This window comes from Diadema setosum, chromosome 2 (genome assembly GCF_964275005.1).
Source record: "Diadema setosum chromosome 2, eeDiaSeto1, whole genome shotgun sequence".
Lineage (NCBI taxonomy): Eukaryota > Metazoa > Echinodermata > Echinoidea > Diadematoida > Diadematidae > Diadema > Diadema setosum.
The window spans coordinates 29,096,444-29,115,940 of NC_092686.1; the positions used below are offsets into that span (position 1 = coordinate 29,096,444).

Below are 19,497 nucleotides of genomic sequence, written 5' to 3' on the forward strand. Positions count from 1 at the left end.
ATTCAACACATATGTGACAAATTTGTCATTCCAATATTTTGCCAATTTTGTGAAAATGTAATCACACAGTGTCCACATGTACTATCTAGACCTATTGGGAAAATCATGCATTATGGCGGAGGCATACCAGTCGCCAAAGCGACATTTCTAGTTTTCTTCTTTTTCTTTCTTCCTCTCCCTCCTCTTCTTCCTTCTCCTTTTTCATTCTCCCTTTCTTCTGCTTCTTCCTTCTTTCTCTCCATCCTTTCTTCCTGTTTTTCTCCTCCCTTTTTTTTCCCTCTCCTACTCCACGTCCATAACTGGTAAGAATATCGCCAACAAAGTGAATGTTTTCCCCGTGTTTGAGGACAGCGCAATGTACGTGTAATTAGTCAAGCAGACAGGGTCAAATTTGGGCTTGTGATCCTCACAACATGTGCCTTGTTCTTTTTTTTTTCTATTCTTCTCCATTGACAGTGCCTATAAACCATGCTCACTGTACTCACACACACACACACACACACACACACACACACACAAAGTACACGTATGCTGCTACTTTGTACCTGTGACAGTTATTAAGAAACAGTTCATGCTGAACATTCTTCCTAGACTGCCTGTCTTACTGGCGTGCAAAGCCATTCAATTCTGCCTATCTGGAAATAGCTCATTCATTGCCAGGAATTTTTATGTCAAGGCTTGAGCAATCAGTGTACAAATACGTGCCAGGCACTCCCAAATGAAGGGGGTGGGGGGGGGGGGGGGGGCTGAGCTGAGGAATATCTTGAGATGAATTTAGCTGTGTCTATTCATCAACCGATAAACACAGGAACACTCTACGGCAAAGAAACGACCCCATACTGTGTTGAATACATGCAGTCTACAAAAAAATCATTATGTCACAGTACATTTGCTGTGGATTTTTTTTTCTTTTTTTTTATAGGATTCAAGTGCAATGAGAAGCTTGAGTAAATAAAAGAAGCAGTGCTGAATAGCTTTCATTAGCATCAACACATGAATTGACACCATTGTTAGCATTGCAAAGCGGCCTTCTATTTTTGTCACCATAAAGTATCCTGGTAGAGTCATTTGATGTTTGCCCTTAACCTTGGTAGGACTGTTTTGTCCCTAGTTTCACTAAAATTCCTCACTGGCTTTACTGCCAGAGGGTTTTTTATTTCCTTCTTCTTGTTCTTCTTTTTCCTTCTTCTTCTTCTTTTTTTTTTTTTTTTTTTTTTTGCTTGATTTTTTTTTTAAGGCAGATTGCTTTTGTCACAGATTCATAGATATTGAGGAGGAAACCAAAAAACCAAAAAAAGATAGTTTGAAATGTCTGTGAGATCATTTAGCCAAGCTGTAAGAGTCACCAATGGGTTCAGATCAGTTTCCAATCCTGATTTCGTGCATTCTTCCCTGCCGATGGCGACAAAGTCACAGGTAATTATTTAGTCTCCCACTGCCATGTTATAATATCCAGAGTCAAATATAGTAAATTCAGGATTAACTATGTACGGTAGAAGGAGAGGAAAGAGAAAATAAGAACAAGAAAACAAATGCACTGCCGAGATTTTTTTTTTTTTTTTAATTTCAGCAACCTACTAGTATGATGAAATACCATTTTTATGTAATGCACATCTTGCACATCACTTTATAGTCCTTTACCAACAAGAATCTGGAATCAAATGGACTTTACACCTACATTGCTTCATCTTTGGATGAACTGTAGATGTGGTTCAGGAAATGAGGAAATGAAAATATGATAAAGAATAAAACGAGGATCTGATGGTGGTAACATGTATGACTTCTAACTTTAAGCCACACGTACAGAAAACAACGGGGAAGTGGATTGAGGGAAATTCTGCATCGTGGTGTTGACAGGTAGTAGCAGCTCCTCTTTTTTATCCCACTTCTTGAGCGAAATTTATCAAGAATGCTAATATTTAATCAAGAAATATTTACTTGCCCAGTGTATGGTATACTGTACGAGCTGAAATTTTCGCGTACAGATATTTTCGCGAATTGCTACTTGGAGGACATTTTCACATGTTGTTAATTTCGCGGTTGCGAGGGTCTAACTGAACTCAGCTATTAGCGCGTTGTTATTTTCGCGTGTTGTTATTTTCGCGGTTCAAAGGCGATTCGCGAAATTCGCGAAAATAAAACCATCGCGAAAATTTCAGCTCGTACAGTACTGGCATATTTGTCACATTCCTGATGTCATTCTCATGTAGGATGGCAAGTAAGAACATTATCAATGTCCACGTATAACATCAGATAACTCTCACTTGCACAAATTTTGCCACTGCAGGCATGAAGTGATCATAGGATGAGTTACTGTGCCTTACTCTAGGCATTGGTAGTTTTCTCACTTTATTGTACTCCTCGTGATAGCAGGCATGTCCGCTGCAATGTCTGAACTGATGCCGTCTTTGTAATACCATGGTACACTGTAGCTCCCAACCACTCCAGCATGCATGTACATGTACTTCACCTTCAGTTCACCTTCATATACATGTGGATGTTGTGAATGCAGTAATGTCAGTAGAACATATCAGTGGAAGTTTGAGGGAAATGAGACAATACATTCAAAAGTTTTGATTTTTGATTTTGATTTTTTTTTTCAATTTCTGTGCAATTAATGCTGGATAAAAAGACTACTGCAGTCTGTAATGTCACATGCTTACAGTGATATAAGGAAAATATAAAGAGAATTCTGCAAATTTATTTATTTTTTTTAAAAAATGTACACATGCCCTCAACTTGTTCTTGACGTACACATATGATAAGGGTGATATTATTGCCCCCTGACTTCTGAAAGAGGCAAGTCAAGTTGCTCTTTTATTGTGTGAGAAATGTGAAAATATGTTGAATTTATAATTATATATTTATTAATTTATATAAATTTATAATTGATCATTTCTTTATAATTATTTTCTTTATTTTATTCTACACATGTGACCTTCCAAGCTGCTGTGATAGTCTTCTCATCCAGCGATGGCATTATTGAAACTTCAAAAATTAATAACTTTTTATCTGATTGTCCAATTTTCCTCAAACTTTCACTCATATGTCCCATTGATATCGCTGTATTCTCTAAATTAATCCGCATGTGTATTAAAAAGGTGAACTTTTCCCTTAAATATTTTGCAGAGTACAATTGCTGCCGACTATATACTGCAGCCTGAACATTTTTTAAGCATTATTATTCAGTACTAAATATACGCCACTGTAATTTTCAGAAGATTGTCTGCATTATATAATTCCAACTGTAATGGGAGAGAGAGAGAGAGAGAGAAAGAGAGAGAGAGAGAAGATGTGTAAATGCAGAAAGAAAGAACAATCCATATCTTTGTGATTATGACTTTTACAATTCACCAATTTTAATAGCAAATATAAAGTAGATTTAGAAATATCAAAATTACTATTCCTTGCATGCCTACTGTGTATATTTGTGTTGCATTGGTCACGTTTCACCAATTTAAAGCATTAGCAATGGCAACAAAGGCTTCTCAATTATGTATAATGACATGTAGTTAACAGCACCTCTGAAGACAATGTTACATTGTGATACATTCTTCTTGTGTTTGATATATTTCCCACTTTAAAATCTTCACTTATGAATATATTTTTTTGTCAAATCACCTTTGATAGAAGATTGAGAATTAATGTATGTACATGCCTGCACCTTAAAGCATTGTTATAAAAAAAAAAAAAAATGTTCAGTGGATTTTTAAATGTCAACAATTCAATGCAAGTTTTAAAGTGATATCAGAAAATTGTATATTTTAATAGTTATGAAAGTTTAAGACACATCATGTTCATGCTATTCATTTGGAGATTTTTTACATTCTTGCACAAGATTTTTAACAAATTTTTAATGGTGTGACATTTTAGGATGATTTTGCAACATTGAGAGTCCAATGGTATGTGATATTTGAATGAATGAATGAATGTGTTTTATGCCTTTACACTTGGAATATAACAGAGCTTTAATTATGTTCAAGGATTTGTCTGGACCATACATTATGCCTTATTCTGACTGCGGTAGTGTGCATTTATTTGCATGCTTAGTTTCTCAAGCAGTTGTATATAAGAGACATCAGTAGATTTGTGGAAGTGGGACTACTAACAGCAGAACTGAGCAACATTCTGTAGGAGTTTCCAAGCCTTTACTCTTCTGCATTTATTGGCAGTTGACATTATCCACAAAAGCAGTAGTCCACAAAAGTCTGTATTAGGCAGAGTTAATGTGCAGATATTGAAGGCGATTTTCAGCTTCCTGCTAAAAAAAAAAAAGAAAAAAAAATGCTGACATATGGATTGGGTCTACATGTTGACCCAGGGAAATAGTATTTCCTGCATTCTATGTTTCTGGTAAATGTTCTGCAATTTAGATAGGTAATTCGATAGGTAATGAAAGGACTTTTAAAAAGGAAATACAAGTTCTCCTACGTAGACCAACAATCATGAAGAATTATGTGATGAAGTTTAAAAGTCATTGAAAACCAGTGTCAAAGGAGAAGCAGCTGTTGTCATTCAGATAAATATGGCTTTGCAAGTTGCATTGATATTATCAGTTGCGCAATCATGAAGTAAAGTTCATTGTCAATTGGGGTATCATCTCAAATGTTAAGGTTGAAGGCCTGTGAACCTGCACTTGATGACGAGTATGTAGAAAGTTTTGCAAGAATGGATTGAGATGATGATGGAGTTTGTTGGGAAGTATAAATAACTTTAATATGGTCACCTAAGTTTGAATAGTTTGTACCCTTAAAAGATGCAGACTTGCTTGTGACTTATATTCTGCATTCATGGTAGATGGTATTATTTTTCTCTACAAAGGAAAAAAAAAAAGAGGTGATGATCTGTGTTCAGTTGTATTTTCTAATTTCAAGGGATACCAAGCTGTGATTTTACTGGCTGGATAGTATTTTGCTGTACAGTGTTGTCCATAAAAGTCCATATGTGACCCTGCATCACAAAACGAACACAAAATCGCCAGACATGAAATTTTATTGAAGAGCATATTCTGAAAGAGAAGTCTTTAAGCTTTAAAATGATGTATAACTCAAATCAGATGGACTCTTCTAACCTATCTAAATATTGGAAAGAAAGCACACACTCAGTAAAAGTGTGAACTGAGAAAAGAGGCTCTGAAATACAGTGTGTCTATTCAAACGCTAAATTTTTACCAAGCCGTGCTGGCTGTGCGATGAATGGGACAAAAAGTAGGATGTGAACCACCAGAGTAACAACATCGAAGGAATTATCAGATTGAACTGAAATTGCGCATGCCTCATTAACACATTCTGTCCATAATTAATCCCAACTCTCAAAGCAGTAACATTATCCTTTCAAAGGTTATTAGAGTTAAAAGTGAAGAGTGTGTACAAGGGTTTAAGAAATGAAAAAGGGACTCTAACGACACACCTAATCACATTATTCTACCAAAAAAAAAACTGTTCGAGATAAACTGCTAAAATCACACTTTCCTGCCAGCTTTATGATTCCAAATTTTAGCATAATGTAGAAGAAGACTTGCTCTTTCAGAAAATATGAAAAAGTCAAGATCTACTAGGTTGACCCATATCACCTATTTTCAGTCCTCACACAAAATCAATGTGTGCGACTTTTTGTTCGTTTTGTGATGCACGGTCACATATGTGTCTTTTCGTGTAAATCTTTACACCGTAGGTAGAATTACAATGTGTACATCAATACATCCCTTTTAGTGCTCGCAGTTGGTGAGTAGGTCTTTGTTCTTTATCTTTCGTGATGAAAGCGTGAAGTAAAAACAAAAAATACACATATGAAACTCAGGAACTTGTATTTGGAGCAGCGGCCATATAATATTTTTTTTTCCAATTTTCTTCTAGTTACTACCAAATCTTATTTGTTTGTTTGTTTGTTTATTTGTTTGTGTGTTTATTTGTATGTTTTTTAGGGATTTTTTGTATGTCATATTAAGTGGTGGATATCATAACACATACAAGATCTCACTTTGAACTACCTCGGGATTTGTTTAAGAGATGTAACAGTGCATCATGATTTGTTGTGTATTAATAGCAAGCCCCATTAAGGCACTAATATGAACATAGAATAGTTCCTGTAAAGGCAGTAAACAACTTAGGCAGGCCTTCTTGCACAGAATGCTTTGGCCTTGAATATGAGCATAGGATATTATTCAGTGTTGAGTGCCTTACTATTATTACTGCACATTTGTGCTTAAATCCTCCTCCAACACACCTCACTGGCTCAAATCAGAGGTCATGGAAACAACTATAAGTGCCCATTATCCTTTTTTTTTCCCCTCACAAGTGTAAGCAGAAAAAGAAAACTGGTACAGAATTGTGATCCAAATGTAGAGATTGAGACCAATATGCTGACTTTGATTGCTCAACGCCCACAAACAAAGTTTGCTCAAACAAAGAAAATAATGGTTTGCAAGGTTCAAAGAGTTTTAGACCCCTTTGGTTCTGGATGATGATGATGTGTTCTTTTTGTGTGCTGATACCATCCGCCAATCACCTTGACCTGACCTATTGCTTGCTGGAAACCAGACTAGCTTGTTTTACAGTAACTCTGTAGGATGTTGTGCAATAACTCAGAAGATGATGGGGGGGGGGGGGATGGCTGCCCATCAGCCCCTGTGATAGATACCATGTCCCATGACAGGCAGTGTAAATTACAATGTTATATGTTGAAATTACAATTTGATGGATAAAATTGCCTCATACACGTGTATTATGTCAACATGTCTAAAAAGCGGATTCCAGCATTGAATTTCTTTCTCACTACTGCATTCCTAATGCAGTCTGAGGAGGCATTCCTATTGGAAGTAGATGAAGCTTGTAGTACATTCAGTGTATTGAATGTAACAGCTACTGACTTTGCCATCAAATATCTGGTACTGCTCTATTTGCATTTTTTGAAATATCACCATTAGCCCCGACAAGCCAAACTTGTTCACAACCTCTATGCATGAAAAAGGGTTGTTATTGCTAGGTGTAGGCCATCTCTAATTGGAAACATATAACAGAGGCATTCCTTGAAATGTGGCATGTCACATGGAAATTTGTCGAGGAATCACATGCAATTTAGGAACTTGTGTGGTCACAGTTTTATATATTCATCTGGTTGACAACATTAATTTAGCCTCAGGTGACGGGAGTAAAGAGGCTCCATGCCATATAAAGCAGTCCTGAAAACAAGAAATTAATAACTACTACTACTACACCTATCTCTGTAAAATTCTTTGTTTAAAGTTTGAACTGAGATTCAGAACAAGTTATTCTCACACCACTCATCACTTAAAATGTGGTTGGATTCAAAGGCTTCAGTGTGTGTGTGTGTGAGAGGATATGTCATGTACTAATGTATAGTTTAAGTGTCTAGGCATGTGGAGGAAGAGAAAAAGCAAAAAAAAAATGAAAAAAAAAATGATGGAGGTTTCAGATGCTTTGTACATACTTTGAGGTTATTGAAACTAGTCCATGCAGTGGACTCATGGATGTTTGCAGTGCCCCTGAAGTTGCACACATTCAATGTCGTCAGAAAAAAAAAAAATGTTGCAAAGGATGATAGACAAGAAATCCATCAAGGTATTATGGTATCACGTTGTTACGCAACATTTTTGTGCTTTGCATTTTGACTTGATGAAGAATGATATGCTGCCAAAAAATTTCCAGCGAAACGTGATGTACTAAATATGTGAAAATTTGTTGGGATCATTAACAAACTGCCTAAAAGTAGAGGGATGGGGAAAATGACTATGAGGAACACTCCCTGAATGACTTTACAGCAAAATCTTTCTTTCTCTTCTTTTTTTTTTTTTAAGAGAAAGTGGCGGCTGTGGATATATCCAGTTTTAATATTGTGATATTTAGAGATGAACTATTTCATGTATAATAAATTGTCATTTTTATATCATAGACCAGTTTCCATGTAGCATTTGTTAAACTTGCAGTTGAGTTGTGGTCGATATGGTATTATGATGGATACTGTAAAAAAAAAACGATATTTTTGCGGCATCAAATCTTTGCGAATTGGAGCCGACGGCCTTTTTGTGGCATGAAATTTTGTCGAGTTGCCTCGATGTTTTTCGAGTTGCCGCAATGCATATAGTGTAGACAAGAACTTTTGTGTGCATTTTAATTTTGCGAATAATCTTGGCTATCGCGAAATTCACGAAATTAAAATGCACGCGAAAATTCCTCATTTTACAGTATATTCTGGGAGTGCAGTGAGTGATCAGTAGTGAGAAGTTTATATCGAGTGACCTCGAACAAATATGAAGATGGCAATAATGATAACTTATATATCAGGGCCCTGTTTTATGAAGAGGTAAAATTGATCATAAAGTTGATTTCAACTGTAAGTCTATGGCAGCCTGTGTGGTAAGGAAATTTAAAATCGATTTTAACTTTTGATGAAACAGGGCCCAGTACAATCATTTTAATTATTGTTATTATTATTATTATTATTATTATTATTATTATTATCATTATTATTATTATTATTATTATTATTATTATTATTATTATTGTTATCATTAGTAGTAGTAATTTTAGTAGTAGAAGTAGTAACAGTAGTAGTAGAAGAAGAAGTAGTACATGTAGTAGTAGTAGTAGTAGTAGTAGTAGTAGTAGTAGTAGTATAGTAATAGTAGTTAGTAGTAGTAGTAGTAGTAGTACTACATGTGTATCATCATCATCATCTTCACAGTTATTACTACTACTACTGTAACCCTGGAGCGCTGTAATCAGTAACACGTACGTGTTGGGGTCGTCAAGTGCTACTAACTGCTGCTACTATTTTTATCATCATCACTATCATTATGCTATTTCGTGTAGTTGGCTCTTTTCCAGGGCTCTAAATATAGGGATGTATGAGTTTGTGTGTGTATTAAACTTTGTTCGACGACTACTCAGCTATGTAACAAAGATACAAACTGTAATATGCAATGTAGTGCAAAGGAATACAATGTACCAGAGATTTTAGCTGCATTGAGAGTGAGACGTTCCTTGCACTTTAAAGGAGAAGTTCATCTTCATAATGTGTACAAGTGAATTTGTACACTCAGCAATTAAAAAAAAAAAAGAAAGTAAACACTTTTTCAAGTTTATATATTTTTATGGATATTTGGTTAAAAGTCAATGTAAATACCATATGAAAGGCAATTTAATTGGCTATCACCCTGATAGGTCAATAAAAAGGAAAGCTTTACGCATGAGTGAACACCTTTACTATTTCTCTTCCAAGGCACAAAAGTAAAAATTGCAAAAATGAACAACTTGTCATTCATGCGTAAGTGCTCTTCCATGTAACACTAAGAACAAAAGACAAATTAAACACAATAAAAACATGAATTAAGTCGCAAAAAATAAATCTGTGATTCAATAACATTCATTGAAGCCCAAACCATCAATAAAGGCTAAAAAGTAAGGGAGGAAAATGAAGAATCTGTTGTCAAATCCAAATTGATATGAAATGAGAGAAAAAGCAACATTAACAAAAATGGAAAGAATTTGAATTGATTAGTCAAATTAGGAAATTAGTTCATGAATTTGTCTCATGGATTCTTAAATTACTAAATTAAAGAATCAAATGCCCAACTCCCCATTTCATTTGAAGTTTGAGCTGGCAGAAAATTCTTAATTTCCCCCTCTAGTTTCTTACTTTGATTTTGTTTGAGGTTATAAAAAGATAAAGAGAACGAAACTTACTTTTTGCTATGTCATTCATATCTCTCATTGTGTTATACAGGTCATTTGTTATTGTTATCTTGAAGGGCATTTGCAAATGAAAGACAACATGTCAAGTTTTGCAATTTTTACTTTTGTGCCTTGGAGAACAAAAACGAATGTGTTCATTCATGCGTAAAGTTTCCATTTATATTGACCTACTAGGGTGATAGCCAATTAAATTAGCTTTAATATGGTATATAATGCATTAATTTTCATCATACTCTTCTATGAAAAATATGAACTCAAAAAAGTGTTTACTTTCTTTTCATTTTTTTTTTTACTGAATGTAGAATGCAGCAATATTAATAGAACACGTCAGTGATTATTTGAGGAAAATCGGACAATCCGTTCAAAAGTTATGTACACTTGTGTATTTTTGAAGTTTGCCCCAGTGGCTGGATAAAAATACTGTTGCAGCCTGTGATGTCACAAGTGTAGAGCGATATTATAAAGAAAAGAAAATTAAACATATTTTCACTTTTCTTGCAAAGTAAAAGAGCACGTGACTTGCCTCTTTCAGAAGGCAGGGACATCAGTGACAATTCGTTTGAATGTGCATTTTTTTTTTCAAACATGAAAAGTGACTCTCTCTTTATTATTTTCCTTAGATCTTTTTACACGTGCGACAGCATAAACTGTAGTAGTCTTTTCATCCAGCAGTGACCGCACAGAAATTTTAAAAATGTATAACTTTTGAACGGATTGTCCGATTTTCATCATACTTTCGCTGATGTTATTAAATCATTGCTGCATTCACTCAATTCACATCTGCATGAAGGTGAACTTGTTTTTCAATGATAAGATAGAAAGCATGGTATTTGAATTCATACAGGTGGCCTGTAAGGAGCATGATCTAACAAACAAGAACGCGATGATACCCGTTTCTTGTTCGGTCACTGAGTTGTGGGAGAAAAGGGAGGAGAGTAACTCGACAGCCTCTTTTTAGCTTGAACAGTTTCCATCAAATCTGCCAAAACCATTGCCGAGCTGTCTGTACTTAGTTATCCGTGGCATTCGGAGTGTCGGAGTGTTAAAGCACGGTCGACTGCTGGTAAGAATGGTATAGGTCTACTCTATCGGTGGTTATCATGGGGTGGGGGAGGGGGGAGGGGGCAGGCTACGGGTGGGGGATTGGCACTAGCGATTTGATAATGACATCACTCTTACGTAATTCTTTGAATATGTGTGATATCATTTTCCATGGCGCGTCATGTGCAAAACACGAAAAATTTGAAAAATTGTGTACATATTGTGTTTCTTTTCTTCCTTTTTTTTCATTTGGGATGAAACTGAATTTGATGTGCAGTGGAGATTTAAGCAGAGGGCACTGGTAGACTTATTTTATCGTACCAACATCTGATCTATTTTGATATCAAATCACTCATGTGGTATTGGACATTTTGGTACCCACGTGAAATTCATTTGGTTACCCATCGATTACTCTGTATCAACGGTTCTGTATAAATTCGAGCGGAAACAGACCCACCTAGGTCATTCATGGCTTTTGCAAACAAATTTGACCAAATTTCCTTTCCCTTCGCATACTTAGGGCCTAAATGAAAAGCAAAAGTTCAAAGGGTCCTATCAACGTTTCTAGGGAGGAGTTGTTATTACTATAATGGAAATATATAAGAATAGATGAATGAACCTGTATAATTACATTTAAAATCGTAATGTTTATGATTATAGTTATAGTTGCAGTTATAGCTACAGTTATCGCTACAGTATAGCTATAGTTATACACTCTATAGTTACAGTTGCAGTTGGAGTTTAGATTTATAGGTATAACTATGAATCAATCATGTACCCATTCGATCTAATACCCCGTTCCCACTGCCGATCAGATCAACTCGATTAAGCGAGATCAATCCCGATCACCTATTTTTTACCCCGTTCCCACTGCCGATCAGATCAACTCGATTAAGCGAGATCAATCCCGATCACCTATTTTTACCAGAGCAATCCCGACCAAAATGCTCGATCGTCCTTCAACACGATCCCTTCCCGACCGCTATTCGATCTTTTACGATCCACACCCGACCATTCTCGACATCTCCAGAATCTCTCCTCGACAATCACACAGATCTCTACTCGAACATCCCGATCTACACACAATCAATACACGATCACTGCACGGTCAAAATACTCGATTTCTACTAGACTTCTTAGACAGCTCGACATGACACGATCTGTGTAAGATCTTGCATCGAAAGGGTCGGCAGGTTCGTACAGTGATCGAGTGATAGAAGAATTGGTTACAGTTATTCGTTTGGTTATTTGAGACAACTCAGTATTTATACTTGTATACACGGCGTGGCCCAAAAGAGTGCTATAAAACTGACTCTTCATTGCAAAAGCATGAATGAATGAAAGAAAATGATTATCTTTAGCAGTTGATATAAGAACAGTTCCTATTTTGAGACCACAATCATCAATTCTCGTGCAGGCGTTTCGATTCTATAGTTATTTTTCCTGAAAACTTGTGATTTGCATTTTTGATACTTTTGCCACCCAAGCCATTCTTGACTGAGGGACAACTTTGACAACTTTGCAAGATTAAGCTTCCTACAGAAATTTCTGCGCTGGTATATAAAACGATGACAAAGACTGATCACTACTGTTTGTGAGCCACTCAAAAAGGTACAAAAATGCATTCAGTTGTATTCATTCACTTTTTCCGTTTTCAGTAGCTGTTTTCGACGCATTTGTTATCAGTTTTTATGGATTCACTATCGCTCAGTCAAGTAGGATATCAGTACCCAAAGTTACAAATTTTGTAAATCACAAATTTTGAGGGAAATGGCCATGAGATCTAAGCGACTGCACGAAGATTGATTATCATTGTGTCAAATAAATTTGAGGTGTTCTTTAGGAACCATTAAATATTGTAACGATTTCATTCAGTCGCTCATATCTTTTTAGATAAGAGACATTTTTGTAGCACTATGTCTGCCGGGACACCATGTATAATATAATAGGTTCATTCATATGCATTCAATATTTGCAGTGGATATATAAGAAGAATAGCAAATCTAAGTTTGATGTCTCATAAAAAAAAAAAAAAAAAAAATGTTACACCTCCATGCTTCGTAAATGCATTACATAGGTGGGCTGAAATTAATTTGGTCTAAAATGAAACATAAATGCCCATAAATGCACCATTATAGAGTTGAAAAAAAATTGACTGTTCTACAACCCTAATGAATCGTGTTATCTTTGTCATTGTTCTCATTATTAAAGAATGAAAAAGTGAATGAAAAATATGTATGTATTCATTGATAAAGTATAGGCCCAAGAGTGTGTAAAAGAAAATACATGTATCATATTCATTTCTAAATTCATGAAGTGTGCTTATAATGTGGAACAGAGTACATTATTATGAAAATAAAACAATATAACATTTCATAATAGCAAAAAATAATGATGAAAATCTTGGTTGGTTTTTTTTTTTCTCAACCCATCCCAGCCAATCGATAACAAGGTGGACTTCAAGCAATGTACATACAACTCTCAATAACCAAAACCTTATTAAGCGAAGCAAAAGTGTAACATCTACGTAAATAGAAGTAAAGTAAGTCACTGATCATTAACATGAGTCTACGTTACAACTACTGTTTTAACACGTCAGCGTAAGAAATAGATCATATATCAACGTAACCAACTTCAACTTTAAAACACACAAGCTAGCAAAAGAATTCAAGAAACATTTCTCAGTTAATAAATAAAGTAAATAATCTAGAAAATTTCCTTTCACGTTACAGTCATATTGCCAGAATACCGAATTTTTCTCAGTTTCAGTCGTGCTTCCTTTCTTTCTTCTGGTATTTTTGGCTGGAGAGTCTAATTCTGCCATGTCTGCTGTTTGTTGTCGTGGCTCTCTTCGTGGCCCTTTTCTTTCCTTCAGTGGGCCAGGAGTGGCTGAAGATACTGACGACATTTAACTTTTAACGTGGCCAAGGACTGCATGTGATTTTTCTTAATACCTGAACAACAAATGAGTGCTAGGAAAGTACGTCAGCACATGCTGCGATCACTGTCAAAAAGTGCTCGGTATTTGATCGAGTGCCTGTCGAAGCGTGATCGAGTTTAGTCGAGTATCAATCGATATCAGTCCTGTATCGGTCGTGTAGCGGTCGAGTCATTTATGAAACTGATGACTCCTGGATCGAGATGATCCGATGATCTGAAACCAATCGTGTAGCATTCGAGAATAACTCGAGATGATCGGGAACTGAGCTCGGGGGAAAATCCGTCCCGACCACACTAGCTTTCTATACGACCGATTCCCGATCAGCTCGATCTCTTCTCGATCACTACCCGAGCTGTTGGTGTTCAGGTTTCCTGCTCGAATATTTTGGACATGTCCAAAATTATCGTGAAGGAAGCAGGAGCGATGCCGATCAAGGTAGATCGACCCCGAATACCAATGCCGAGCGAGCCCGAACCAGGCCAAAAAACTTTGATCGGGATTGATCGAGTTGATCTGATCGGCAGTGGGAACGCACCATGATGGTGCGTTCCCACTGCCGATCAGAGCCACACCCTCAAACATTCACCTGAACGTCTTTTACAATTGTCATGAACATTACAAGAACATAATATCAGCGCGGTGTTTTCCCAACTATACTCGACTGAGACCTGCCATCCATGAGGAGCGCCACCGACCGACCTCAACGGCGATGTACATGGACAATGGATGCTGCAAGGAGAGAACTAGAGGCCCCTTGACGCGCGGGCATAGAGTACTGGGAGGGCCTCGCAGCTGACCCCCGCGGACGAGATGGAGGAGCCCCGTGGACCAGCGCCTCCTATCAGGGGGAAGGAGAGGCCAATGAGAACGCAGCAGCAGGGATGCGTGCCCGGGAGGCGAAATTATTTTTCCCGCATAAGTTCCGGACCCCAAGTCTCAAAACTTCAATTTATTGACGGAATAAACGGCAATATAATGTGAGATACTATTTGTATTACATGCAATACTTTCGGTGTGTTGAAAATTTTAAAAGTTCAATAATTTAATTAAGAAATGTAGTACCCCCCCCCCCAAAAAAAAAAAGCAAAAAGTGGGATTTGAAGCAAAAAGTGGGACTCGAACCTGGGACCTCGAGTGTATGAGTCTGAACGTACACCATTTGCCACACGAGATATCGCTGCAAGCAGATGTTCTTTTTTTATTCTTAGAGCGTCTTGTTAATGATTACGTCATACGGTCTAATGAATATTCATACATTCTCTCACGGGGTCCGGAACTTATGTGGGAAAGATAATTTAGCGCCCGGCGAATCATACATTCTCTCACGGGGTCCGGAACTTATGTGGGAAAGATAATTTAGCGCCCGGGAGAAAAAGCGCAGTCACGCCAAATTCAGCTCAGAAACGACACACAACTGTTATGTAACACAGTATGGTAGAAAGGTTGTCGCTCACTCACAAGTCTGTTCAGTCACAGAAGATAATACGCTGCTCCAGCTGAGCTGACAGCAGCTAGGAGACTAAGCATAATCATCAATCGATCGACGAAGGATCATTCATTTATATCAAGGTATATAAATGAATTAGAAAATATTCTTTGTTTTGCTTAATGTGACGGCTATATCTTCTCTATGATTGTATTCTTTTATTTTCTCTTTGCCCTTTTATTTTACTTTTCCTCGCTTATATATCATGATCGTAATAATAGCATGCAATTTCATCAATGTGTTGTATGAAAGAGGAAGGTAGATAAAAAAACAGACATGAAATGAGAAATTGTATTAACTGATTAATCTTAGTTTAATTTCAGAAAAAGAAAAATTGAGAAGGGAAGTTTTGTGTATACATAACAGGATACGTGAGGCATCCTTACATTTATGTGGTTGCATAGATGACCCTATTGTGGTTATACAAACCATTAAGATCATACCAATATGCACAGTTCTGTAAATATATAAAGCGTTATGAAGTTTTACAGCTTTCTTGACTTTGATCAAATTTAAATGAAACCTCTGCTATTCCATTTGTTTAATTTAAAATTGTATCTATATATCACAGCTAAAATACGCAAGGTGTGGAGCTTTGATTCATTCGCAGTCCTAGAAACAAAAGTGAAGAATATATTTTGGAAAGCAACGCCCGAGTCCGATTCAATGAAGCGACACTGTTCCGCCTTCCTCATTTCCGCTGTCGTCACATACTTGGATAATACTGCAGGAATGTATACAAAAAGGGATACACATGAGTAGCTTATCAGTCGTCCGTCATACAAGAGGTGCATGAGGTGCATTTCACTTCGTGCTCATGTATCAGTATCATGTAATAACTATGCGACATGGGACACATACACACCTACATTTATATCATGTGTAAATTCTGCACATAATATATGTACGGTCGACTTCTCTCATAACGAAGATCTCGGTCCCAGCAGTTTTCTTTCGTTATAAAGAAATTTTCATCATAACCGAACAATTAATAGATTATAAAAAGAAACATAGGTGATAATTTTGGAACCTGACTTTTTATTTCGTTGTAATGGGAATTTCGTTATAACCATGTTAGCTGTAATTGGGAGTACGCTGTATATGCGTTTACGCTGTATAGAGAGATTATAGGTGTGTTTATCATACCATTATATTGATAATGTGTATGTGTGTGTAAGTTTGCTTGATTATGTTTAGAGTTTCCTTAAAATAGAACAAAATCTGCTCTAGACTGAAGATACAAGAAACATGATCATTTGGAAATTCTATTTGATGTCTTTGATGTCTTATGTTGGTAGGTTTAGGCGTTCTGGGTTTTTCCCCTTAAATAATCTTAGGTCCTACTGATAACAGTCCGCTATATCGTTGTTAACATAATTCTCATGAAAAATAGACTTAGTATCCTCGTGAAATTTATGTACGTTCCATGCACGTATATCAGTATCACAATGACGAGTGTTTGTCATTATTCACTCGTACCATGTGCACTATTTGATTTCTTTTCTGTTTTTTTTTTTCAAAGCAAAGTGACAAATTGATGAAATTATGCAAAGAAGTGAAAGATGCAAATCAACTTAGGGATTGTAAATTTGGGAACAGTTGCTCTGGTCCTGATATCTATGAAAATGGCGACATTTCGTTGCATCTTAAGATCATGCACACACATGGACGAACAGAGGAGACCGTCGTCATAGGCAGAATTTCACTTGCACTGTCTTGGATGGGAATCTGTCTCAAACATAATACATTGCTCTAACATTTCATAAAACATGCATTTACAGTGTTGCCATCCCATTCCTTCCAAAGGGAAAGACGACATAAATTATTGTGGGATGATAATTTCTTGCTGGTGTGTGGAAAGTCGCAGTCATTGTCTCCATGTGACAATGTATTGCAAGAGTGAGGGTGCAAAACAGTGTGAATTTCTAATTGTGTGTGTTCTTTATGTACAGTTTTCGCCTACGTAATGTGGTTGTGACAGCATGCAAACAGTGGTCCTTTTATAATCATTACGAACAACAAAAAAGAAGGGCGAGGATGTGTCAATCAGTGAAAATTTCTATCATAGTTCAGGAGTGACCAAAACTTAAAGTTATCGAGAACATTGTAGTGTTTGCTGGGTACTAGCTAACACGTTTCTGAGAAGTGAAGTACATCGCTTTATTTGATTGATTAGGTTATTTCAGACGTCGGGTTGGTAAAATCTGATTCAATTTGGGGCTAAAACAGTTCTGGGGTTCATGGGGTGATTGGCTCCCTGTCAAAGGGAGAGGTGGATATGCTTAGATTTTAGATTTCAATTTGACTCAGCAAAAAGAAGTGAGAACTCGGGGATTCTAAATTGCATTTCAATCATTTCGCAGCTTCTGAACAGGTTTTGAATGCATGTTTGTGTGTGCTATCATGTCACATTCCTTTGCGTTTGGCTCCTCCTGACCTGCATACAAACTGCAGTAACGCGGCACCAAACTGGTCGTATGCAACGCCCAACCTCAATTATAATACTGCGGTTGTTATATATTGTAATATCGTACTGCTTGTGTAAAAGAGAGGAAAAAAGTCCGCAGGAGGAGAAAAAGAAAAAGTTCATTGACGATTCGAGCGATCTTTTCATACTACCCATCCATGCATGTCCTCCCGCTATAGAAATATTCCAATAACAAGAATGTGGGTTTGGGCTGGTGTTCAACTTACTTGCAGCCTTTTATTCTACTCATTTTGCCCCTTTGCAGATTGTATTGAAGTTTGATGTCATCATACAACCCTCACATCGATTCATAATAATCGCGCACGCTATCCTGCAGTCGGTAGTGCTAACTATTATACTAAAAGAAGGGTGTGGACTACGATGATTTTGTCGTGCCTTTTCTGGAAGCGGACATCCTAATTTCCACATTTAGAAGGAGCTAGAGTGATAGCAAGGAAACATGACTCCGAAGATGATTTCTGTGGTAGCTCTAATCCTCTCAGTGCTTGTGGCGTTTTCAGACGCGTTTCCGAATGGGGCACCGCAGCAAGCTTGCCTTACCTTCGAACCGCTCCATCGGTACCCTGATGATAATACTTTGGTGGAGGCGCAACCAACCAGTAGAAGTCCGTGGATTTTGTTCAAAACCCAGTCAAATTACGAAATTGGCAGTCCTGTTACAGGTATGTTACGTATTTTTCATCTATATGTTAGCAAACACTGCCTCACCTCCCCCCCCCCCATGTGATGGTGGTCATGTCCAGTGGCGTATCTAGGGGGGGGGGCAAGGGGGGCACGTGGAAGGAGAAGGAAGGAAGAAGAAAAAGAAAAAAAAAGGAAAAAAGAAGAAGAAAAAGAAAAAAAAAGAAAGAAAAAAAAAAAAAAACTCGCCCGGACCGGGAGGTGGCGGGGGGGGGGGGGGGGGAGAAAACCAAATCAAGCAAGATAAAACAAAAAAATGACAATGTTTATTGTGTTCACACATGCCATCGTTAGAAGGCAAAATGTTACACGGAGCAGCGGCTGCAATTTTATTTCTTTCGTTCTGAAGCGATCGTCCATTGGATCAAACGAGGGCGCCAAAGGTGTCGAACATAGGGGGGGGGGGGGGGGCGCGCAAAAAACCAAATCAAACGAGACAAGAACAAAACGTAATGATGACGCGGAAATATACAAATTTCGGCTCACTCGCGCGTACTAATTTAGAATATTTTTTTTCAGGTCCTCAGTTTGTTGGTATAAATCGTTATCTATAAGGCCGTCACTATATCTTGATTTATAGAATTGTAAGAATTGATAAGCAAAAAAAAAAAAAAAAATGACAAGAATTCCATGTTTTGTAAACTGAAATACAGAAATTTTCGGCTCGCTCGCTGCCCTCGCTCGCCAAAATTTATCCAAACAACTTGAAAAAAAAAGATAAGAACAAAACGTGATGACGGCGCGAAAATATACAAATTTCGCCTCACTCGTGCGAACTAATTTGGAGTATTTTTTCAAGTCTTCAGTTTGTTGGTATAAATCGTTATCTATAAGGCTGTCACTATATCTTGATTAGAATTGTAAGATTTAATAGGCCAAAAAAAAATGACAAGAATTCCATGTTTTGTAAGCTGAAATACAAAAATTTTCGGCTCGCTCGCTATGCTCGCTCGCCAAAACTTATCTAAAAAAAGATAAGAAGAAAACGTGATGATGACGCAAAAATATACAAAAATTTTCGGCTCGCTCGCTGCGCTCGCTCGCCAAAATTTATCTAAATTTATTACATTTAAATCATCCTCAAAAAAGACCCCTTTTAAGTGCTTTAAAAAGCATATCATGTGGACTTTTTTTAAAAGTTCCTACC

General features: G+C 37.0%; 1 protein-coding gene across 1 annotated transcript in view; it reads left to right on the forward strand.

The window, feature by feature from the left end:
* The first annotated feature begins 18,093 nt into the window (after window positions 1-18,093).
* LOC140243956 (uncharacterized) overlaps window positions 18,094-19,497 on the forward strand; it is a 70,696-nt gene continuing 69,292 nt past the window's right edge. Inside the window, exon 1 of the mRNA XM_072323624.1 lies at window positions 18,094-18,331. Within this exon, the coding sequence (XP_072179725.1) occupies window positions 18,109-18,331 (223 nt within the window). The 5' untranslated portion in view covers window positions 18,094-18,108. The remainder of the gene's footprint in view (window positions 18,332-19,497) is intronic.